The sequence below is a fragment of the Lutra lutra genome, chromosome 1, assembly GCF_902655055.1.
Source record: "Lutra lutra chromosome 1, mLutLut1.2, whole genome shotgun sequence".
Taxonomy (NCBI): Eukaryota; Metazoa; Chordata; class Mammalia; order Carnivora; family Mustelidae; genus Lutra; species Lutra lutra.
In genome coordinates this window covers 144,346,556-144,371,488 of record NC_062278.1, presented here as the reverse complement: position 1 = coordinate 144,371,488, position 24,933 = coordinate 144,346,556, and the positions used below count along the sequence as shown (strand labels likewise).

The window sequence follows — 24,933 nt, the reverse complement described above, 5'->3', positions numbered from 1 at the left end:
GGGATCGAGCCCCGCATCTGGCTCTCTGCTCAGCGGGGGCCTGCTTCCCGCACCCCCCACCTACCTCTCTGCCTACTTGTGATCTCTGTCAAATAAACAAATAAAATCTTTTTTACAACAATTTAAAAAAATAAATAAAATTGAGGGAATTCAGAAAGTGAAGGTATGCAGGTAAATAAAATAATTAAGGAATTTCATTAATGATTTTGCAGAACTTCAGATGTTGCAGTGTTCATTTTTTAAAAATTATTTAAGTTTGGGCGCCTGGGTGGCTCAGTTGGTTAAGCGACTGCCTTTGGCCTAGGTCACGATCCTTGAGTCCCAGGATCGAGTCCCGCATCAGGCTCCCGGCTGCACGGGGAGTCTGCTTCTTCCTCAGACCCTCTCCCCTCTCATGCTCTCTCTCAAGTAAATAAAGAAAATCTTTTTAAAAAAAATTATTTAAGTTTCTGGGCAAATGGGTGGCTCAGTTGGTTAAGTGGCTGCCTCCGGCTCTGGTTGTGATCCTGAGGTCCTGGGATAGAGCCAAACGTCAGGTTCCCTGCATCAGGCTTTCTCCCTCTCCACTGCTTGAGCTCTCTGGAGTTCTCTCTCTCTTTCACAAATAATAAATAAATGCATTCTTTCAAAAAATTAACGTTACAACTAACGATATCTTTAAAAAATTATGTAAGTTTCATTTGTGCTTATTGAAAGAACTCTTCAGGGGCTCCTGGGTGACTCAGTGGGTTAAAGCTTCTGCCTTCGGCTCAGGTCATGATCCCAGGGTCCTGGGATCCAGCCCCGCATCAGGCTGTCTGCTCAGCAGGGAACCTGCTTCCTCCTCTCTCTCTGCCTGCTTCTCTGCCTACTTGTGATCTCTGTCAAATAAATAAATAAAATCTTTAAAAAAAAAAAAAGAAAAAGAACTTTTCAATCTTATGTCATTTTGCGCACATAGAAAAGGGAAAACACCCATGAAATAAATAAGGTTATCTCTCTCACTTCACACTCAAAGCACAAATCTAATCACTGATGACCTCAGAGGCATCAATTCAGTCTTTCCACACACATATCCTTTCTTGTCAAGTGTTCGTGATGCAGTGTTTTGTTTTTTTTTTTTAAATAAACTTTCAAATCAAAGCATAATCTCCGTATAGAAAAGTGTAGAGCTGGATGAATTTTCAAAACGAACAGAATCCTGTATTCACCACCTAGTTCAAAGACTAGAAATTACCAGCACCCAGAATCCTCCTCCCACGGGTAACCACATCCTGACTTTTAACATCATAGATTAGTTTTGTTTTGCTTGTTTCTAAACTTTATAGAAAGGGAATTACACTGTACATAGTCTTTTCTATTTGGCTTCTTTAACTTTACATTATATTGGAGAAATTCTTACCTGTTAGGTATAGCAGATCACTCATTTTCATCTCTCAACAGTAGTCTATTGTATGCATATACGATATAGCCATTCTGACATTGAAGGACATTTGGATTTGCTAGTTTGAGGCAACTACGAACAGTGCTGCTCTGTATATTCTTATATGTGTCTTTAGTGTATGTAAGTATGCATTTCTATCTGCACATACCTAGGAGTGGACTTTTTGGTTGATTATTCTATGTGAGCCTTCAGCTTTAGCAGCTGCTACTGAGCAGTGTTGTGACGTGGTTTTTTACTAAACTACAAACTACCAGTAGTATATGAGCGTTTCTGTTGCTCCAGATCCTCACCAACAGTTGTTATTGTAATTTTAGCTATTCAGGTGGGATAGAACTCATTTTTAAATTTCAAGTAACTTACTAGAGCCCATGGTTCCCTTTAAAAAAAAAAAAGTATACATTTTTGAGTGTGTTATTTGCCTTGGTAGAAAGCCATTCACCGAATTGTTAATTGTAATTATCTGGGTGGTGGAATTATGGGTCATTTTGTTTCTTTGCTTTATATTTATTTCTACTTTTTAAATTTGCAAAATGAACATGTTGTGGTAATAGAAATAATATGAAAAGTGGCAGTATTTCCCAAAGTCTTTTTGTTAAAACGTACATTTTAAGGATGCTAATAGAGATTCCTGAAGATAGTTTCAAGGCCAAGTATGACTTGTTCACCGCAAAGTTTCTCAGACTTAAAAATGTTAACGTGTTTTCTGACTCCCATATGCATGAGTATTGTACAATAGTGTGCCTGGTTTCTGGGACTTGTAATTTCCAAAATACCTTTTTCTACCTCAGGGAACCGAGGTACTAACAAACTTTATTTGCAAAATGTTAAAATGGGAGGTTCAAAAATGTAGCACATAAAAATAGATTACAATAAACCAAATAATCCTTATTACAGAGGAAGTGTCCACAAACAAGTCTTCCCTGTGTGACTGAACACTTCGAGAATTTTTATGCTGCTTTCAGTGAATCTGAAGTTATCCAAAATATCAATCCAAGAGTCTAGTTCCATGGTACTTTTCCGTTTTTCCTCCTATATTGGAAAGTTAGCTACTTTGAGTGTTATGATAATCATAACACTGGATTTAGATTATAAGGTTTAAAATCCTACAGACAGAGGTCACAGGACCCATAGCATCTTTAGCCTCAGGTTTTTTTTTTTTGATAATGGATCCTTTGGACTCCAAAAACCAACTTATTTTATAACAAGGTAAGACAAAGGAGATCCAGGCTGCTTTCAAAAAGAAATTTCTAGTTGGTCATGCAAATTGCAGATACTTGCCACCATAGTCCAACAATAAAATTTAACAAGCAAAGGGTTTTACTGAGGGCCAGAATTATTCACCAGCATTGCCAAGTTCTTAACACATTGCCAGATATGGGCTACTGCCAAGTGTGTTAGCCAACTTGGCAGTGTTATAAAAGGGTGTGGTTCGGAGTAAGAGACTTGGGTTTGAATTTCAGTTCCAGCATTGACTCTATTCTGTAACTTTTTATGACATTTAATTTCCTTGACTATGAAATAAGAATGGTAATACCTCCATTTAGGTTGTTGAAATTAAGCTAGTATGTGTGAAAGTGCCTGCCCTGTACCAAAGATAGCAGGGTTCTCAATGAATAGGGTTTCCTTCTTTGATGAAACGAAGTGTAAGCATTGGCAAGGCTACAGCTGATCGACTTCCATAGCCAAAATATTTCTCTACTCAGTTTCACACAATTGGATGCTTTTGTTACTGCTCTGTCTTCCACCACCCCCAATCCTTTCTTCTGGTACCATAACCTCTTCTTTCTCTTCTCGCACCATCCTGGTGTTCCTTCTCCAAAAGGAACAATGCTTCAACCAATTTTTGATAATGTTACAATAAACTTTAAGGTGCTTTACCCTCTCCATTATTCAAGTAAGAACACCTGACCAAGTTTTAGGACAATCCTTGATGGGCATTTTTGCTTCAGGGAACTTCTTAATATGCCCCAAACTGATTGAGTAATTATTGACACCTACTACATGCTAGGTATTTTCTAGGCTTGGCCAGCACTGTGTAGTAGACCTTTTACTGAATAGCCTGGTCTTGCCCTTCTAATTTTCTCAAAGTCTATTTTAACTAGAAATCTGTTTTTTGAAGAGTCAGCATTCTTGGGCCTTCTTCTAGATCTTCCCACATTCAGATAGCACTCTCACAGCAAAGAAGAAAATGAAGAGACAAAGATATCAGTGACGTAAGATATCTCGGCTAATCTGTGCTTAAGTATTTTGGAAATATGAAGTTGAATTTTTGCTGTTAACTGGCACACTAAGATCTTTTCAAAGTTCTGAATTTTAGTACTCACCTTAGATAACTTGTAGGTACCTCTTTTATTCTATTTCAGAAACCTCTCTAACTTGTAGGCTTTAAATCTTAGATTCTTCTGGTGTAGATATTCCTTATACTTCCTGGATTCCCCTCACCCACGACCATTAAGTTTTTAAATACACTACAGAATGAAAACAACTTGGCAGCTCTAGAGTTCCCAGCTCTTCTGAAATGGAAACAGTTGAGCTAGGAAAGCCACTTTTATCTTCTTTCTTTAGATCTGAGTCTTAAAAACCTACTGAGTAACTGAATCAGATGCCTCTGGGCAGCCAGACTTTAAATGCAACTTAGCAATACACATGCTAGGATCATATAATATTCTGTTGGTGAAGATTATGTGAGTGATAGCATGTAATGTCCTCTAAAGCAGGGTTTTCTTAGAAGAAAATGCTTCTCTGAAAGTCTCAATCTTTTCAAATCCCTTTTAAAGGCTGAGAACAGTCTTTATAACTAAGGCACATGCTAATTATATTCTCCATATTATATAATTCAGTAGAGTAGTTAAGAGCCCTGAATTATTGCTGTCCTATATCAGGTAAAATAACTGAAAATGTCCCTCTGTCTGTATAAGTAATTAGAGACCTCACCAGAGGATCAGCATAGCTTACTTGGCCAAAATCAATCAAAACAAACTCCTCCAAACAAAAAAAAGTCAAACAAAACAAACATCCCATACTTCTAGGTAGAAATTGGAGACCTTAGTCTTTATCTGGCTTGCCAGTGGTGATAAAACCCAGGAATGTAGGGTACCTGGGTGGCTCAGTTTGTTGAGCAACTGCGTTCTGCTGGGCTCATGATCCTGGAGTCCCGGGTCAAGTCCCTCATCCCACATCGGGCTCCTGCTCAGCAGGGAGTCTGCTCTCCCGCTGACCTCTCTCCTCTCATGCTCTCTCTCTCTTACATAAATAAATAAAATCTTTGAAAAAACTAACCAACAAACCAAAAGCTCAGGAATCATTGATATCTTCATCCATCCATAAACATTTATTACCTTTGGTCCTTAAGTACCTTTTACTTTTTTTTTTTTTTTTTTAAAGATTTAATTTAGGGAGCGAGAGAGAGAACAAGTAGGAGGGACAGAAGGAGAGAGAGAATCTCAAGCAGCCTCCCAGCTTAGTGGAGAGCCCAGCACAAGACTCAATCTCACAACACTGAGATCATGACCTGAGTGGGAATAAGGAGTCCAATGTTCAGCTGATTGCCACCCAGGCACCCCTTAAGTACCTTTTTAAAGTAAAAATATAAAATATTTGGAACAAATGCTTTTGAAAATCAGTTAATAATCTATTATATTTACTATAGATATGCCAAAAGCTACATTGGTGGTAGCTTTCTTCTTTACCTTAAGTTCACTTCTAAGGAAATATAAGACATTAAATTACATTTACAACATTTACCTAGACAATAGTATCTGGACAACCATTTATTTGGTTTATAGTAGGCCAGACATGAATTTTTCTTGTTCTTTGTCTAGCTACTTTGTATATATAAAGGATCCATAAAAACCAATACAGTGGGGTGCCTGGGTGACTCAGTCAGTTAAGTGTCTGCCTTGGGCTCAGGTAGTGATCCCAGGATCCTGGGATTGAGCCCTGCATTAGGCTCCCTGCTCCGAGACAGGTCTGCTTCTTCCTCTCCCTCTGCCTCTCTCCCAGTTCCTGCTTTCTCTCTCAGGTCTGCTTCTTCCTCTCCCTCTGCCTCTCTCCCAGTTCCTGCTTTCTCTCTCTCGCTCTCTCAAATACATAAATAAAATCTTTAAAGCAAAACAAACAAAAAAACCAATACAGTGTGGGGTGCCTGGGTGGCTCAGTTGGTTAAGAATCTGCCTGTGGCTCAGGTCATGATCCCAGGGTCCCAGGGATTAAGCCCCACATTGTCAAGCTCCCTGTTCCATGGGAGAATCTGCCTCTCCCTCTCCCTCTGTGCCCCACCCCCATGCTCCCTATCTTTATCTTGTGCTCTCTCTCAAACAAAAGCTTTAAAAAGAAAAAAAAAAAGTAATACAATGAGACAGAGAGGTCAACTTGAAGACATTGAATCTTGAATTCAAACATTAATTTATTTAAATGCTTAGTAGATTATAGATTCATCCCCCAACCCCCTCTACTGAATCTCAGTGTTGGAACAACACATGACTTAAATGCAAACTCTATTGAAACTTTGCCAAGTATCTAGAAGTACAGTTTGGAATTACAATCTTTAGTAAGTTTATTTATTGATTAAATTACATGCTGTGTCTAATGTGCAATTATAGGTGTGACTCATCAGGTAAACTGTTTATTAAATAGCAAATGAATAAATATAAAATTGCTTTTGATTTAAAAGATTAGCTCAAAACTATATAACACAAGGTGTGAACTCAAGGCAGAGACCACATCTTCATTGCATTTTTGTATTCCGAGGTCCCGAGTACCTAACACACAGTAGACATTTAATGAATACATATTTTTTGATTGCTATAATAGGGAAACATAAAATCTAAAAATAAAAATTCATAAGTAGTTAGGATAAGTTTCCATGGAAGCTATTCAGAAAACTTGGTTTAAGGCCTTTATTTTTAGTTTGTAGAATTGACTTTGATTTCTACAATTTTTTATTTTGGCTGGTGTTTGCTATTGGTTTGGAAATTAAGTCTTTAAATGTAACATGCACATATGAATAAAGTAGTATTCCAAACAAGACAAACCTGATATAGAAGCTTTTTAATGTGGCAATTATTGCTATAATTACTCTGTACATAAATGAAAACTATTTGACAAAGCCCCAGAAAGGAAAGATGTACTCAAGTTGGGCATAACCAGTTTTATTTTAAAGATACATTAAGTCTGTCGAACACAGTTAAAAAAAAACAAAACAGTTCTTCGGGAGCTGAGATACTTTTATTTTTTTATTTTTATTTTTTTAAAGATTTTTATTTATTTATTTGACAGAGAGATCACAAGCAGGCAGAGAGGCAGGCAGAGAGAGAGGAGGAAGCAGGCTCCCTGCTGAGCAGAGAGCCGGATGCAGGGCTCGATCCCAGGACTCTGAGATCATGACCTGAGCTGAAGGCAGCGGCTTAACCCACTGAGCCACCCAGGCGCCCCTGAGATACTTTTAATCTAAATAGTTTCCCCCATTCCTCATGAATTTTTGCTCTAATTTTTGCAAGTATATTCAACTACTTTATTTGTGATTCTTTTAGATAAGTTAGTATTTTCATAAGAATAAAATAAGTTACATTCACTACGGTGTCTTCACACTCAGAAGGCAAAATGTTCAGTCCTTTGTGTATGAGGCAAGCGAAAAGATAAACATGAAGTTCCATTAATTAACCCAAGTTTTGAATATATTTTATTCAAAATCTGAGGTTGCAGAGTTTTGAAAACTGAAGTTTAAAAAAGGAGACAGTTATACATCTCATAGCTTGGCTTCTACTTAATGAGTATATCTTTATAAAAACCTCACAACCTTTAAAATTATTTACCCCTTTCAAATTTATAAAATATATGTACTTTGAAGTGTAAAGTCGCAGTAAGCACAAGAGCAAAAAAATCCTCATTTTAACAAGGCATAAATGGGCTCAGGGAAGTCAAATAACAAGGCACAAATACTTAGTTGGTCAGGTTCAGAGCCCAGATTAGCCCTGGTCTGCCTGATTTACAAGCTTGCACCTCAAGTTCAAGGTAAAGAAAGGCTTCACTGTTCTAAACCAAAGTCCCAAATAAGCCAGAATTACATGGCCACTAGAGAGCTAATTAAGAAAAACTGTTTAAATTATTTCCATGTTTCAGAGCTCTCCACCTCTGTGGACTCAGCGGCAGTTAAAATATGTGACCTAAGACATTTTTGTTTTCCCTTGAGAGGAAATGCACAGTTGGAAGAGAAGTTCACAAAAACACCTTTTCCACAAAGCAGCAATACGGCTTTTATCTTTTTAAAAAGCTCTCTTGTCACAGCCATTTGGTGGCAATTCATGCCCTCAAGTACTCACTTTAGTGATAGTTAACTCCCTTTTAGTCCGTCTCACAAGCCAGATTATAAATGACTTGAAATAGGGGGGGATGTAGTGGGGGGGCTGTTCTTATTTTGAACCCTCGCGGAGCCTGGCACAGAGTGGCAGAGTGTGCATCCAATCAATACTTGTTGAATGGAATTACGCTGAAAAGCAGGGTGAGATAAAGCCTTCTTCCATCTGCCAAAGACTTTAGTGTGGCTATATGGGTAATTTTCTTTCTTAGAAAGCTTTAATGTGAATGAAATTATTCCTTAGTGGGCATTTGAAAATTCCACTGAAAGCAGTTTAAAAAATTAAACATGCCCTCCTAGAGGTAGCTGGACAAATGAGAATGAAAAGTGACAGTGGCAAATCCGCATTGTTCAGAGAAGAGAAAGGTCAACAAAGAGTAGAAACAGAACCCTCAACCCACCCTGCATTCTTTCCCTGGAACGTTCTCAGCACATCCCTTATCATTCAAGTTCTTTAAATGCAGTTTCCTTGAAACTGACCGTACCCCATTTGAGTGAGGGGAGGACAGGAGAGGGAGGGAAAGAGATGGAGGAGGGGAAAGATTCTTTCGACAGCAGCGTCCACTTGGGGCCTTGGGGAGGCCGGGGTCACGGGGCCCTCCTTGCACCAGTGATCTACAACGTCTTGCCTGCGGTTTACAACCGCTCTTTAAAAATACTTTCCCTTTGGGACTGCCCTCGGCTTCTTCCTGCCAACCCCCCTTCTCTCCTCCCCCCGCCCCCCAGCCGCCTCAGGCAAAGAAATGCCTCGGCTTAGCCCGCAGGTCTTAGAGTAAACAGCACGCTCGGAGGATTACAATCGACCCGAGGCCAATTCGACCCCTTCCTTTTGCCGCCCTCAAATGACCCTTGACAGCAGCCCCTGCTCTCCCCTCAAATGGAAAACCCACAGACACACACACAAACAAAAAACCCCAAGTCTTCCTTTCGGTTGCTACCCGCAATGACGTTTCCCCCTCGGGTCCCGCCCCTCCGGGGGCTTGGAATTTTGGGATTGGCCAAGGAGTTGTGGTGAAAAGGCTCCGATTGGGCGCCGAAACGCTGACTGACAGCGGGGCGGCCGCCGCACCCTCCCGCCCTCCTTGGTGTGCGAATGTGTGTGTGCGGTGTTATGCCGGACAAGAGGGAGGCGACCGCGGCGGCAGTGGCTCTGTTTATTGTCCCTCTCGGTGTGTGGATGCGAGGAAGTCGGGGGTGTAGCGCTGCCGACGAAGGCAGCTTTTGAGGCAGCGGTCCGGCGTTAGCTGCGACTCCGGCAACCCCAGCGGCCGGCCTTCGCGGAGTGTGAGGAAGGACAAGGCGCCTTTGCCTCCCCGCCACGTCTGGACGCCCCGAGCTTTCCGGCTGCGCTCGCCGCGCGCACCTCCGGGCCCCGGCCCGGCTTGCCGCGGCGCCGGCGGGCGGGCGAGAAGGAAGCACCGCAGCTCACTGCCGCCGGCCTCCTGCTTCCTTCTCCACCTCTTCCTCGGCGACGGGCCTAGGCCCGGGCGACTGGGCCGCCGCGCCTCGAGTTTGAGGGAGCTGAGCGGCGCGGCCTCCTCGGCGGGCTCGGCCATCTGTCCGTCCCGGGTCTCAGCGATGGGGCGCGGGGGGCGACGCCGCTAGGAGCACGGCGAGCGGAGCGGTCGGTGCGGAGCAGAGGGGCCCGGCGGCCGGCAGGGAGGCGGGAGCGGCGGCCGCGGCCTCGGGGCCTGTGAGCGGAGGCACCCGCCATGGCCAAGGCGGGCGGCGGCGGCGCGGGAGCCGGCGGCAACGGGGCACTGACCTGGGTGGTGAGTGGCGGACGACGGTGGGGGGGGTGCAGGGGTCCCGGACGCTGCATTGTTACCGGCCCGCGGCGGGAGTGTTATTCCGCCGGGCTGTCCGGGGGTGGTGGGGAAGGGAAAAGAGAGGGAAATCCGGCGCCCCGAACGGGCGCCCCGTCGGGGCTCCTGCCGGCAAAATCCCCCGCTCCCCGCCCCTTTTCTTCTTTCTTTACCTCTACGGAGGCTCGGGCTGCAGGAGTATAATGTGCACTTGAAACTTAGGCGGACAAACCATCACCCCGACATGAAGCTCTCGCTTCATCTTTTTACGTCTTTCTCAGAGTCTTCCGGGGCAGTCTTGAGATGATGGGTATTGGCAGTAATGCTTGTGTGTTTCTGTGGGTCAGCACTTTTAACTAAACGTGGCTTAAGAAAATCCCGAAGAAAGGTGTGTGTGTGTGTGTGTGTGTGTGTGTATTGTAAATGCAGATCAAACCGTTTCCGATGCTCTAAGGTCTCAAAGAAGACTGGGTTTGGTGGGGGAATTAGTCTAAGGCAATTTACACTTCAGTTCATACTCTGATACGTTTGAAAGCACATTCGGAAAGGCTGTTTCACAGCAGTTAATATACTGTAGACCGTCCATCTGTCAGCGTGGGATTATTAAAAGAAGCGTTCACCTGCGTCAGCATCGCAGGTGAAACGGGGTTGGAGGCCGAATGGAGAGTGCTGGAGAGGCGACTAAAGTGCTTAGTCCCGGCGTTAAAGGATTTCGGCACTCTTTTCCTGCTGGGAAGTAGTAGAGGAGGGAAGACCTGGAGAGATCCGATTCCCACGGCCGATCGATAATTCACCAGCATTTCACTTGCTCAGCATTGAGTTCAGAGCAGGGTCATTTCCTACACAAAAAAGCCCAGCTCAGCCAACTGACTTGGTTTCCAGGAGAAACATTTAAAGAGTGTTACATTTAACAGGGACTTTCGATTTTTCCTCCCTTTTTTCAAAACACCCGAGGAAACTTTCATATTGGCATTTTTATTTCTAATTCTTCTTTTCTCTTGGGCGAGGTTTAGGGGAGTTGAGTAGCAGTTCTGCTGTATTAACAAGTCCTCCTTGTAAAAAGCATGTTAGTGACCGCAGGAAAACATTTTAACCATTTGTATTTGGGTGTCAGGAGCTTTGCAAAATAACTTGCCAGGCTCTTATTGTTGAATTATCTGAATTTTTTATGTTACTCCAATAATGTAGTATGAACAGACCAGAGCCAGGAGAGATCAAATGCCATATTATAAATTAATGGTCCATGTTTTCCATTCCAGAGGGGGGAAATGCATAAATGCAAGATAATGATTTTTAAAAATGGGTGGCCCTTACTCCTGTTCTAGTAGAATCAAACAACTTCTGAAAATTGAGTTAGCCAGATGGTTCTTATTCACTATTTGGAAGTGCCGAGGCCAGATTCGTGTTTCTGAGCACCTCTGATTCTGTAATGGTAAACATTTTGCTCCAATTTTGAATTGGTTGGCATTTGACACTTGATAGCAATGTTTGAATTTACTGTTACTTTGTAGATAAATGACTGCTTTTTCTTTCAAGCTCAGTAGGAAACTCATTTACATAAAAAATTCATGAAACTTAGAGGGTCTCATTCAGTATCAAATTCATTTGATAATAAAATTGACTTATTTACTAAAGATTTTTCACTATGAACCTAATATGGGAAATACAGTAAAGCAAAAAATCACTTGATCTTTTATTTACAGATTATATCCTCTTGTTGAATTACAAGTTTATTAAAAAGATAATTACTCCGTAAGTCCACTTTAAGATTTGATGCTTGCTTTAAATTTGTCAGGTTATATGAGCATCTTTATTTCCATAATATACATCATTGATCATAGACTAATTTTATGGGAGGCAATATAGTGAAGTGATTATGAGCATGGACGTTGATGTCAGATTGATGTAGTTTTCAGATCCTTTCTCTAACACGTATTGCAAAAGGGACCTAAACTTTTAAAGCCTGTTTTCTCATCTATTAAATAAGGTTGCATTGAGAATTAAGTGAAATAACATATGTAGCCAGTGCTGGGCTTAGTAAATGTTTCTTGTTGGTGGTGGTGAAATTCAAGAAATGTACACTCAGAATAATGAAGTTGACTTTTATATGAAGTGCTTTTAAACCAGGGTGAAAGCAAATTATTCCTTTGAAAGAATTCAGGGATTTGTTTCAGTGGTCATCTATTTCTGCAGAGGGGTAACTTTGCCTGCTTTGTTGAAACTGGTGTTATGTTGCCACCTGCTTGTGGGTAACAGGAAGAAAAAAAAAAATGGAATTAGTCCCTGATATCATTCTTTTGGGAGGGGGATGGGTAATACCATGTGTTGCTGGTATTAATTTGTGTTAGGATGCTTGCCAGCATGTAGTATTAACATCGTCACTGCATGAAAGTTTACATTTTAATACATGAAACCACAAAGCAAAGTGGTATAAGATTGTCATTAACTTCTCCATTTAATAATGTATGTTGTTTGTGTTTGATTTGCAGCTTCTTAAGCAGATTTTTAAGAATTTTTAAAAAGTGGAAAACATAAATATAAGTAAACAATTTTGAGTTAACATTAACAACAGCTATGAAGGCTTCCTGAACCAAGCAGAGTTTCTTGAGTTAACTTTTAGTTCGTAAAGCTTTGATTAGTAGAACCTGTAGTCTATTTCATTAAGTCATTTGTAGTTTTTTTAAAAAAGATTTTATTTATTTATTTATTTCTCAGAGAGAGAGAGAGAGAGAGAGAGAGAGCGAGAGCGAGCACAAGCAGGCAGAGTGGCAGGCAGAGGCAGAGAGAGAAGCAGGCTCCTTGCTGAGCAAGGAGCCCGATGCGGGACTCGATCCTAGGACCCTGGGATCATGACCTGAGCCGAAGGCAGCAGCTTAACTGACTGAGCCACCCAGGTGTCCCAAGTCATTTGTAATTTTATTTTATTTTTATTTTTTTTTATTTTTTTTTTTTAAAGATTTTATTTATTTATTTGACAGAGAGAGATCACAAGTAGACGGAGAGGAAGGCAGAGAGAGAGAGAGAGAGGGAAGCAGGCTTCTTGCTGAGCAGAGAGCCCGATGTGGGACTCGATCCCAGGACCCTGGGATCATGACCTGAGTGGAAGGCAGAAGCTTTAACCCACTGAGCCACCCAGGTGCCCCCATATGTAATTTTAAAGTGGTTGTAAAAACTTCTGTGGATGTACTAGAATATAGTTAATCACTATGTGAATATTGATCTTTTTTTCTAGAATAATTTGATAGATTAAAAGATGTTATAATTAAAAATATTAAGCATATAAGTAAGTGTTGGCAAGAATAATATAAGAAGCCTTCCTCTGTTTATCATGTTTTAACAATTACCAACTCAAGGTCACCCACTTTGCTCCTTCTCTTTATTTTGAAGGGGAGCAAATCCTAGAATTATATCACTTCATCTATAAATAGTGCAGTGTTTATCTCTAAATCATAAGTTTCTTTAAAACATAAAGCACAATTGAAGTTTTTTAAAAAGTAAAATTCAATGAAACAACATGCTTTTTTTCTGTAGATTTCTAATTCAAAACATAATTGTATATTTAAATATTTAAAGATTTGTATTAAGAACCTTTCTTTAGCAGCTTATTATTGCAAGTCTGAACTCCTCAACTAGACTTTCAAGCCAATTTTTTTTTTTAAGATTTTATTTATTTATTTGACAGAGGGATCACAAGTAGGCAAGAGAGGCGGGGGGGGGGGGGGGGGGGAGAGGGGGAAGCAGGCTCCCTGCTGAGCAAAGAGCCTGATGGCAGGGCTTTATGCAGGGCTCGATCCCAGGACCCTGAGATCATGACCTGAGCCAAAGGCAGAGGCTTAACCCACTGAGCCACCCAGGTGCCCTTTTCAGTCCAATTCTTTCATAAACTATGTGTCCTCTAAATTGAAATTTATGCTGTATAGTCTTCATAGTTAAATTTATCTCTTCACTGTCCCTTGAACATCATGGTTGTGGCTTTTAAAATTTTTTTAAGATTCTTGAGAGATTTAGATAGAGCTAAGGGCTTGAGAGTGGGGAAGAGAGGGAGAAGCAGGCTCCCTGCTGAGCTGGGAGCATCATATGGGGCTCTATTCCAGATCCCACCCTTAACCGAGTGAGCCACCCAGGTGCCCCAGCCCTCATGGTTGTTTTTATGATGTTGCTATGCATGCTTACCTTCCATCAAGAATGCCTCTTTCTCTTCTCTTTACCAGTCTAAATCTTAATTACTTTTTTTTAAAAAGATTTTATTTATTTATTTATTTAACAGACAGAGATCACAAGTAAGTGGAGAGGCAGGCTCCCTGCTGAGCAGAGAGCCCGATGCGATGTGGGGCTCCATCCCAGGACCCTGGGATCATGACCCGAGCTGAAGGCAGAGGCTTTAACCCACTGAGCCACCCAGGTGCCCCATAAATCTTAATTACTCTTCAAGTCTAGTTCAGAGTCTCACCAGACTTTCATCCTCCAATTTACACTCCTCTTTTTCTGTTACCCTTATGTGTCAAAACCCATAAATGTCTTTTTATGTAACTTTCCGCATGGTAATTTTGTCTTAACAATTAGATTATAAACTCCTAAAGCTGGAGATCACGTATTATACCAGAATTTTACACTGCTTAGCAAAGAGCTGGATTCATACTCCAGCCTCAGTTATCTTAACAAATTGGATAATTGACAACTAACTTTCTGAAAGGTCTGTCATCATTATATTTTTTTAAAGGTTTATTTATTCATTTAAGAGAGAGAGGCAAGGGAAGGTAGGGGCACAAGAGAGAATCCTCAGGCAGACTTCCCGCTGAGCGCAGACCATATTGTGGGCTTTTGTGGGCTTGATCCTAGGACAGAGGTGCCCCCAAAAGTCTATTATATAGGACAAGTGATTAGGTAGCAATGTTCTTTAGATACATTCTCAAGTAACATAATAGCAGTACTTAGCAACTGTAATTATAATTGGTGCTAACTTTTCTAAATGGAAGTGAGTGTTCCCTTGTAGTTTTTAGTGTTTTTAGTGTTACTTACGTCTCAGTAGTTACATTTTACTAAGGACATTAAAAAAAAAAAGCCTTTTGGGGCACCTGGGTGGCTCAGTGGGTTAAGCCTCTGCCTTCGGCTCAGGTCGTGGTCTCAGGGTCCTGGGATCGAGCCCCGCATCGGGCTCCCTGCTCAGCGGGGAGCCTGCTTCCCTTCCTCTCTCTCTCTCTGCCTGCCTCTTTGCCTACTTGTGATCTCTGTCTGTCAAATAAATTTAAAAAAAAAAAAAGCCTTTTCTGGAGTTTTTTTTTTTTTAAATAGGACCCTCTTTAGAGAAAAGATGAGATCGGGATAATTATTTTCAGTTGCAGAGAAGGAAACCGGTTTAGAGATTAGGTAACAAACTGTTAATCACCTGGCTAGGGCAGAGATGGGATTGAAACCAGGTTTATCTTCTTAACCATGATTTATACAGCCCTACTCCCCACTTTAAACACACTGAAAACCAAAAAAACCTTGGGGCACCTGGATGGTTCAGTAAGTTAAGCCTCTGACTCTTGGTTTTGGTGCAGGTGATGATCTGTGGCTCTTGAGATCTGCTCTCAGTGGGGAGTCTCAATTTACCCCTCCCCCCATTTGCACCTGTGCATGTGTGCGGTCCATCTCTCTAAAATAAATCTTTTAAAAAATAAAAACCAAAAAACTTAATCTTTTATACCCTAATGTGACAAGATAAAAAGCCTGGGATATACTTGTATCTCTTTGTACTAACTTTCTTTTACTTTCACACAAAAAGCTAGGAAATACATTTCCTTTTTAGGGTATATATATCTTGTTTAACAATGCTTTTTAAAGATTATGGGTTATGAAATCAGATCACGTGGTTTCGTAATTCAGCTTCTTCGAGTACTAGCTTTGTTAGCTTTGGAAAAACACTTTTTCAGACTTCCATTTCCTCATCTGTAGAAAGGGAATCATGATAACGATGTCTACTTCATGGAGCTCTTATAAGGATTGACTGGGATTATCCATATAATTCCCATAATGCTGCCACATAATAAGCTCTCAGGTGGGTACACACGCATGTGTCTTTTTTTCCAAATCACTTAAAAAGAATTTTCCTATCTTTTGTCTCAGAGTAAGTGAGAATTTTTTTAAAGTTTTTTTTTTTTTTTGTAAAGATTTTATTTATTTGACAGAAAGAGATCACAAGTAGGCAGAGAGGCCGGCAGAAAGAGAGAGAGAGGAGGAAGTAGGCTCCTTGCTGAGCAGAGAGCCTGAGAGCCCTAAACAGGGCTCGATCCCAGGATCCTGGGATCATGACCTGAGCCAAAGGCAGAGGCTTTAACCCACTGAGCCACCCAGGCGCCCTGAGATTTTTTATTTTTTTTTTTAATATTGTGAAATCACCACAATAAGTCAACATTCATCACCACACAGTTACAATGTTTTTCTTGTGATGGGGACTTTGATTTACTCTCCTAGCAACTTGTAAATGTACAATGCAGTATTGTTAACTATAGTCACCGTGCTGTACATTACGTTCCCAGGACTTCTGTTTGTAATTTTTTAACTGGAAATTTTTACCTATTGGTCACCTTCAACTGTGTTGCTCCCTCTAGCTCCAAATTCAGGATTTTTGCTTTGTTTTGATTTTAGAGTCCACATATAAGTAAGATCATACAGTATTTGTCTTTCTCTGACTTATTTCATTTTGCATAATGCTCTCAAGATTCACTCATGTCACAATTGACAAGTGGTCCTTCTTTTTTTTATGATGATATTCCTGTGTATGTGTGTGTGTATACCACATTTTCTTTATCCATTTATCACTGGATGCTTAGGTTGCCTGTGTGTCTTGGCTCTTGTAAGTAATGCTGGAGCGAACATGGGGATGCATGTATCTTTCCAAAAAAGTGTTTTTGTTTTCTTCGGATAATGCCCAGAAATGGAATTGCTGGAGCATGTGGTAATTCTGTTTGTAATTTTTTTGAGGAAACTCCATACTGTTTACATTCCTACCGATGTGTATGAGGGGTCCCTTTTTTCTACATTCTTGTCAACATTTGTTATTTCTTTTTGATAATAGCCATCTTGACAAGTGTAAGGTAGTATCTTATTGTGGTCTTGGTTTGCATTTCCCTGATGATTAGTGATGTTGCATGTCTTTTCATTTGCCTTTTGGCCTTCTGCATGTCTTCTCTGGAAACATGTTTATTCAGATCCTCTGCCCATTTTTTAATCAGATTTTTTCTTGCTTTTGAGTTGTAGGAGTTCTTTATATATTTTGGATATTAACCACTTATCAGATTTATCATTTGCAAATATTTTTCCTATTCAGTAGATTGCCTTTTAATTTTGTTTATGGTTTCCTTTGCAGTGCAGAAGCTTTTTAGTGTGATGTAGTCTCACTTATTTTTGCTTTTTTGTCTTTGCTTTTCATGACAGTTTCAAAAAAAAATCATTGTCAAGACCTACATCAAGGATCTTCTGTATAAGTCTTTTAATTCATTTTGAGTTAATTTTTATGTGTAGATCAGATAGGGGTCCAGTTTCATTCATGCATTTGGCTGTCCAGTTGTGGCTGTCCCAACATCATTTATTTATTGAAGAGACTGTCCTTTCCCCATTTTATATTATTGGCTTTTTTATCATAAATTAATTGACCACGTGTGTGTGGGTTTATTTCTGGGCTCACCATTGGTCTTTGTGTCCATTTTTATGCCAGTACCATACAGTTTTGATTACTGTGGCTTTTAATATAGTTTGAAACTGGTGACTGGGATGCCTCTAGCTCTTTTCTTTCTCAAGATTGCTTTGGCTATTTGGGTCTTTTGTGGTTTCATAGAGATTTTAAGATTGTTTTATTTCTGTGAGAATGCTGTTGGAGTTTTGATAGGAATAGGGACTTTTATTTTTTACTTTTTATTTATCTACTTTTTTAAATCGGTGAGAGTGGGGAGGGTCAGAGGGAGAAGGAGAGAATCTTAAACCGGCTCCATGCTCAGCACAGAACCTGTCGCCGGGCTCAATCTTATGACCCTGAGATCATGACTTGAGCCCAAATCAAACATCACACACTCAACCAACTGAGCCTCCCATGCTCTCCTGTAGTAGAGACTTTTAAACAAAATTAATTATTCCAGTCCATGAGCATGGAATAACTTTCCATTATTTGTATCTTCAGTTTCTTTCATCAGTGTTTTAGTTTTCAGTGTATGGGTCTTTCACCTCCTGGTTAAATTTATTCCTAAGTATTCTTTTTGTTTGAGTTGTAAATGGGATTTTTAATTCCTCTTTCTGATAGTTTGTTATTATTGTACAGCAACACAACAGTTATGTGTATTGATTTTGTATTCTGCAGCTTTACTGGATTGGTTTTAATAGTTTTTTTGGTGGAGTACTTAGGTTTTTATTTTATATGTCATCTGCAAATAGTGACAATTTTACTTCTTGCTTTCTAATTTGGATACCTTTTAGAGAAAGTGTACTTTTTGTTTTTACGATGGACATTCAAACACTCCTTATGATCTTAAGTATCCCTCACCTTCTGTCTCTCTCCTTGTCCATTAATTTAGGAGAGCATTTCTTGAAGATCATAGTTTGAAGGCAAAGTGTTGGATTTGTTTTCATTAATGGTGGATAGATAGCATGGCCCTCTCTGTTGTTACATGGGTGAAATATGAGTGAAAAGAACATCAAAGCATGACAGACTTGAGGGAGAAAGGAAGGGGAGATGATGAAACAAAAGGGTAATGTGAAGTCTGAGGGGGTCGTTTATAGAAGATAGGAGAAGAGGCTTGTTGCCAAGATTTTGCTAGTGCCACTCTTGTTGGCTTGGTGATGGTGAGATTTCTGTGCCGATTATGTGAATGAGTGGCTCAGTTCCTTTTTAGCACCAACTGGCAAACCATCTCCTTTCCCCTCTTTGGCAGCAATTCATTCTCTTACAGAAAAACAAGAACTGGGTGATTGCCCCAAATTGCTATATCTCACGTGACTACTCTGTGCATGGAAGAATCTTTTTTTTTTTTTTTTCCTTAACAGAATGATCTTGGTACATATTCATTCTGAAATAGAAAAATTTGCTTTATTGCAACGTTTTTCTTGTGGTTGAGAAGTATTTTTTCTTTTTTCTTTTTTTTTTAGAAGTATTCTTGATAAAGGTTGAGTTTTGCATAAAAGTATTAGATCTATATTATTTCACTAGGAGTTAGCAATATTGCAAAAGTGCTTAAAATATTAATATTTTAATATGGGTTTTATGTATTATTTTGATGTTTTGTTATAATTAAAAAAATTCCCAACGATGCATTGTTTAATTTGGCAGCCAGCTTTTGAACTTCAGAAAAAGTCAGTTATGGTGTCATATGTGTAAACCACAAATAATAGAATTAAAATGTTTTTAGGTTTGTGGAGGGTATTTTCATATAGGGTTATTTTACATTTTTATTTGTCTTTAGTTTAATATACAAATGAAAATGTTACTTTGGTTTCTTATATTCTAGTGTTGTTAGATGCTGCAATTAATTATTACTATAAATAGCTTGGTATTTTGTCCACACAAATTTAAGCAGTAAAATAAATTATAAAATAACTTAAATTGTAAGTTTTCAATTTTATCAAACCTTAAAATTTATTTAGAATGATTTTGGTAATTGATTATTTTTAAGGGCATATTGTGAACTTTTATTTAATGTGGAATATTTAGTCAATTACTGTAGTACAAGATATTTTACTACTATGAATATAATAAGAATAAGGTTAAATCATTTTGAATCAAAAGACCCCTTTTCAATGTTCAAAATGAGCATAAATTAAAAACTTTACATTAAAAAAATTAGTAAAACAAGGACTTGAAAAACAAAAAAACTAATGCAACAGCAACAAAAACAAAGTTAAAAAAAAAAAAAGCAAACCTCTATGCCCCCATATACTTGCCTCAATTAAACATGAGGATGAGGGGATTATTAAAATTCAAGAATTTTTCACCACAAATAGAACTAATCACAATGGGAAAACTGGTGGATTTACCAGTAGACCAAATAAGTTGTTAATGAAAATCTTAATCTACTAACATTAATGTGGAAAGTTTAACTCCCTCCACCCCCACCATGAGAATAATTCTGCAGATATCAGATGTATATCAGTCTCCTTTATCATTTGTAGGATTGAGAGTGCTTTTGTAAATGTGTAGATAGGAGTTTGCTGATTTGTTTGTGTTCAAGCTGATTTCATGATCTCTTTTCTGCATATTATTAGTAACTGTTAAAACTGAAGAACTACTCTGGGTGATCTTTTTTTTTTTTTTCTTTCCTTTTTCTTCTTTCCTAGAGATAGTGGCAATAAGCGTTGTAGGGAAGATGATTAATAGATTTTTCTCATTTCACTTAGTTCTCAGGGCCAAGGTGTTTGTATTTATACTTAGTCTAGGGATGGGATCATCCCACTGAGGGGTAGTATAATTACTCTATGTCCCTTCATCTCCAGATTTTGATTTTTAGTGGCCTGGACATTATTCAGGGAGCAACTTTCTGCTAATAAAGAGGAGCTAAAAGAGATCATTATTTTAAGTTTCTTTAAAAAAAAAAAAAAGATTTTGTTTATTTGACAGACAGAGATCGCAAGTAGGCAGAGAGGCAGGCAGAGAGAGAGAGGGGAAACCAGGCTCCCTGCCAATTAGAGAGCCTGATGTGGGGCTCGATCCCAGGACCCTGGGATCATGACTTGAGCTGAAGGCAGAAGCTTTAACCCACTGAGCCACCCAGGTGCCCCTATTTTAGGTTTCTGTGAGAAAATCTTATAGACCTCTCAGGAGAGAACCTCTTCTTTCTGTTTGCTGCTAGTGAGCTAGAGAGCAATGCAAACTACCATTTGTTGAGAATGGGAAAGTAAAAGACAAATCTGACTGCAATGTTAATTTCTATTTTCTACTCTGCCAAACTTGCCATTCCTATTTCTGTATTTTGGTTTCACTTACCTTTTTGCCTAAATTTTAGTGAGAAAGTTGGGACTACAGAAATAATAAGTAGGTATTAACAGTGCCACTAGAAGAAAGAAACCTTCAGTTTTATTCTAGTGTAATTACGTTTTCACATACATGGCCTAATAGGCTTTTAAAAGATTTCTATATGTGTTCATTGTAGAAAACTAGAAAATGTATATCAGAAAAGAAAATGAAAATAACTTCTATTTCTACTTCTTACAGATAATTTTGATTTTCTGTCGTGTGTATTTTATATTTTTTCGTATGTGTGTATGTATGATACATAATTTCTTTCTGATGACAGTGGACTCATTTTTTATATACTTTTGCAATTTTGTTCACTAAACAGTATAGTTTTAATAAGCTGCTAATTTAAAAATACGTATAATATTTTTACATAAAAGATATAGCAAGAGAAGTTTATATAGTCAACACAATTTTTGGTAAGCACAACTAAAAATATTTACTCAATGAAATATCCAGGTTTAAAGGTTTATATGCAAGTTTTAGAAATTATTTAATATAAACAAGAGTTGACTTGAAATATTAACAAAGATCTCAAAACATTTTTTATTATGATATTCTATAAATAATGTGTTCCTTAATGCTTTTCATGACTTTAAATAAATGGTGCCTTTTTTCTTTCCTTAACATCTATCATATATTTAGGAAAAAACATTTTGACATAATATACTTTAAGTATATTGTCAAACTTATTTTTAATATTTTTATATTATTCCTAGAGAAAATTATAAATAGTAATCTGACAAAGCCAACTACATTGCACTTTTCCTCTTTGAGATATTATCCTAGCAAGAATGACAACTTTTGAACTTGATAGGGATGTGTTAGGTGCAAGCCAAGCATTCCTTAACTCTCAAGTATCCATTCGGGAGGAAGAAGTGATTGGTAGTGAAGGGATATGGGAGATGTTGTAAGTTCTTGAAAAGTGATAAAGTGATAAAGGACTTCATCCTTATTTTCCATACTTGTGTGCTCTTTTAGTTAAGAGTAACTCATCAGGGGCGCCTGGGTGGCTCAGTGGGTTGGGCCGCTGCCTTCGGCTCAGGTCATGATCTCAGGGTCCTGGGATCGAGTCCCGCATCGGGCTCTCTGCTCAGCGAGAAGCCTGCTTCCCTCTCTCTCTCTGCCTTCCTCTCCGTCTACTTGTGATCTCTCTCTGTCAAATAAATAAATAAAATCTTTAAAAAAAAAAAAAAAGAGTAACTCATCAGGACCAAATGTGGAAGCCCCAATTAGGTAAACCTGAGTCCCTGATTAAGTCTAATCTTGAAGATGTTTTCTTTGTTGTGGGTTCTAAAGTAGTAACCTGGGATCAGAAAGCTTTTCCTTCCATGGTTATTATAAGTTCTCGACCTTTATGCAATGATTGCGAACAGTTCTAACTTAACGGTAAGAAGTTACCTCCCTTTGATTCTGTAGCATTCATTGTCTTTAAACACTTGCTAAGAGTGTGGTCTTAGTCCTTACTATTCTGATGACCCATTATACAAAATCATTTACGCTTTTACTTTTGGATTTGTTTCTATAAATTAATCAGCTATCTCGTAAAATCAAGGAACATGATTGGAAATTTGGAGCCTGGTATTTTTAAAATGCAGTATATTTCTGGCTAGTTCATCTAACTCTTCACAGAAATAGATGATGAAGATTTTATGAAATACCTACTTTCTTTTGTTCAAAGCTATTTTTGATTCAGAGCAGTGTTAATGGGTAACCTTATAAATGAAAGAATGTATAAGAATATAGTCTTAAGTGCCTTCTGGGTGCAGTAGGCAGCATGTCAGTCTCATAATTCTGAAGAATATAGTTTAAAATAGAGCAAAGGTTGTTCATAATACTTTATTTTGCAATGTTAAGTTTTCTTAATTTTATGTAAAGTTTATGGTCCTGGAAGATTATAATTTGTTTGAATTTCCATAGTATTTGTACATTACAGTTCTTGTCCTGGCTTAGACTGCTCAGAAGTTATGTATTTGAGGTTTCTTGTTTGTTTGTTTGTTTTTTTAAAAAGATTTTATTTATTTACTTGATGGAGATCACAAGTAGGCAGAGAGGCAGGCAGAGGGAGAGAGGAAGGGAAGCAGGCTCCCTGCTGAGCAGAGAACCCGATGTGAGACTCATCCAAGGGCCCTGGGATTATGACCTGAACCGAAGGCAGAGGCTTTAACCCACTGAGCCACCCAGGCGCCCCTGGGTTTTTTTTTTTTTTTTTTAAGATTTTATTTATTTATTCGAGAGAGTGAGAGCAAGAGCATTGTAGGCGGAGGGTCAGAGGAAGAAGCAGACTCACTGCTGAGTAGGGAGTCCTATGTGGGCTTGATCCTGGGACTCCAGGATGGTGACCTGAGCCGAAGGCAGTCGCTTAACCAACTGAGCCACCCAGGCGCCCATGTATTTGATTTTTAAGCATACATCGTTTAAATGTAGACGATGTAATGACTTTTTTTCAAATATTAATTCTAAAGGTAATGGTGTGGCTGTTTGTAGGACCTGAATTAAAGTGGTTTATAACTTGCTCAAATTCATAAAATCTCCTCCATTGTTTTGTCTTCTGACTGCTTCATTTCTTCTTTTTTTAAATTTTTTTTTTAATTTTTAAAGATTTTATTTATTTATTTGACAGAGATCACAAGCAGGCAGAGAGGCAGGCAGAGAGAGAGGAGGAAGCAGGCTCCCTGCCGAGCAGAGAGCCCAATATGGGGCTCGATCCCAGGACCCTGGGATCATGACCTGAGCCAAAGGCAGAGAGGCTTTAACCCACTGAGCCACCCAGGCGCCCCTGCTTCATTTCTTCTTAAGTTCAAAGACTTGTGAAGATGTCTCAATTTTCATTGTCTAATATAGGAATTTTTTTTTGACTGTGAAAAAACATGCCATTATATCACCTTTCTCTTAGAGGCATGTCTTGTTTGTCAGTATTAGGAGAAGGAGAGAGTGTGTTCTCTGGAAAACGGGGAAGTCTCCTGACATTGGGAATTTGAGTTGGCGATCCTTATCTATTGTAGGAATGGTTAGACTTAGGATCACCAACCTCTGTTTCTTTGGAACGGGCGCAAAAACTGGAATCAGTGGGTGCCTCAGTAATCGGGCATCTAGCACTGATTTATAAGAAATTATTGGCATGACATATAAAAGTGAAATTTGAGATTTCGTAAGCCATGCTTAGTATTTTCAGTCATATCACTATTTTGTGTAGCTTGCTTTTGCCTATTCTAGAAAATAATATATAGTGGCTTAATGGCAGAAAACTGGTATGTAGAATATTTGTAGACTCCTGTAGATAGCCAGGTTCAGTTATTGTGAACCTATATATAACCGGACCAGAACTCCTATTCCTTGGAAAGTTTTGAGGACTATAACAATTAACTTGATAACTTACAGAATTGGGAAATGTTTATATTTCTGGATTGAATAGATGTAGGCATTACTAGCTATTCTGGTGGCTGTGTATACCTTAGTCAAAACTGCAGTTTTACACTGTGCTATAAAAAGAACTGGCTGTCATAAATAGACCTGTGTTCTCTTTAAGACTTAAAAATCAATCTGAGAGATAAGTTTGTCATTAAAAAGAAAACCTATGGCATGTGTCCATATACATTTTAGCTTACCCCTTGGTAGGTTATTTAAATTTGATTTTTTGGTTAATTTTAGACTCTTTTTGATCAGAACAATGCCTCAAAAAAGGAAGAGTCAGAAACCGCAAACAAAAATGATTCTTCAAAGAAGTTGTCTGTTGAGAGAGTGTATCAGAAAAAGACACAACTTGAACATATTCTCCTTCGTCCTGATACATATATTGGGTCAGTGGAACCATTGACACAGGTAATTGTATCTACTTCATAATAATTTTTTTGTAATTGTATGCTTTGTAAGTACATGATTTCATGTTTCCATGCTCATAAGCAAAGTAGGGAGAGAACTCTAAGAGGTAGAAATGTCTTCATTTTCTGCTAAAGACAAAAAAACTAGGTGATATAAACTATCAGAGGTAAGAAGGATAGAGTAAAATGGTAGTATGTGAACTTTTAAAAGTACCTATGTTTATGCTGTGGTTTGCTTCAAATTCTAGAATGTGTACATACACACTAATGACTAGTGGTTACTGTGGACTTGGCTTGCACACATTATCTTGTTTGATTCTAACAATTTTAAACAGTAGGTACTGTTATCCCCATTTTATAGATGAGGAAACTGAAGTTTAAATGATTTTAAATAACTTGCCCAGATCCCTCAACTAGTAAGAGCTGGGGTTTAAAGCTAGGTCTCTGGGTCCAGAGTCATGCTGTGTTCATATTATTTTACTCTGTGCTCTTTACAGAAAAGTATAAAGCATGAAGTAAAAGTGTAAAGTAAATATAAGATTTTTTTT

At 38.8% G+C, this 24,933-nt stretch overlaps 1 protein-coding gene across 2 annotated transcripts in view; it reads left to right on the top strand.

Moving 5' to 3' along the window:
- Window positions 1-9,413: 9,413 nt before the first annotated feature.
- Window positions 9,414-24,933, top strand: part of TOP2B (DNA topoisomerase II beta) — a 59,719-nt gene continuing 44,199 nt past the window's right edge. Inside the window, exons 1-2 of one of the 2 annotated variants that reach the window (XM_047738276.1) lie at window positions 9,414-9,550; window positions 24,231-24,386. In XM_047738276.1, coding sequence (XP_047594232.1) covers window positions 9,491-9,550; window positions 24,231-24,386 — 216 coding nt within the window. In that variant the 5' untranslated portion in view covers window positions 9,414-9,490. Of the gene's footprint in view, window positions 9,551-24,215; window positions 24,387-24,933 lie in introns of both variants that reach the window. The other variant, XM_047738266.1, reaches the window with a different exon arrangement.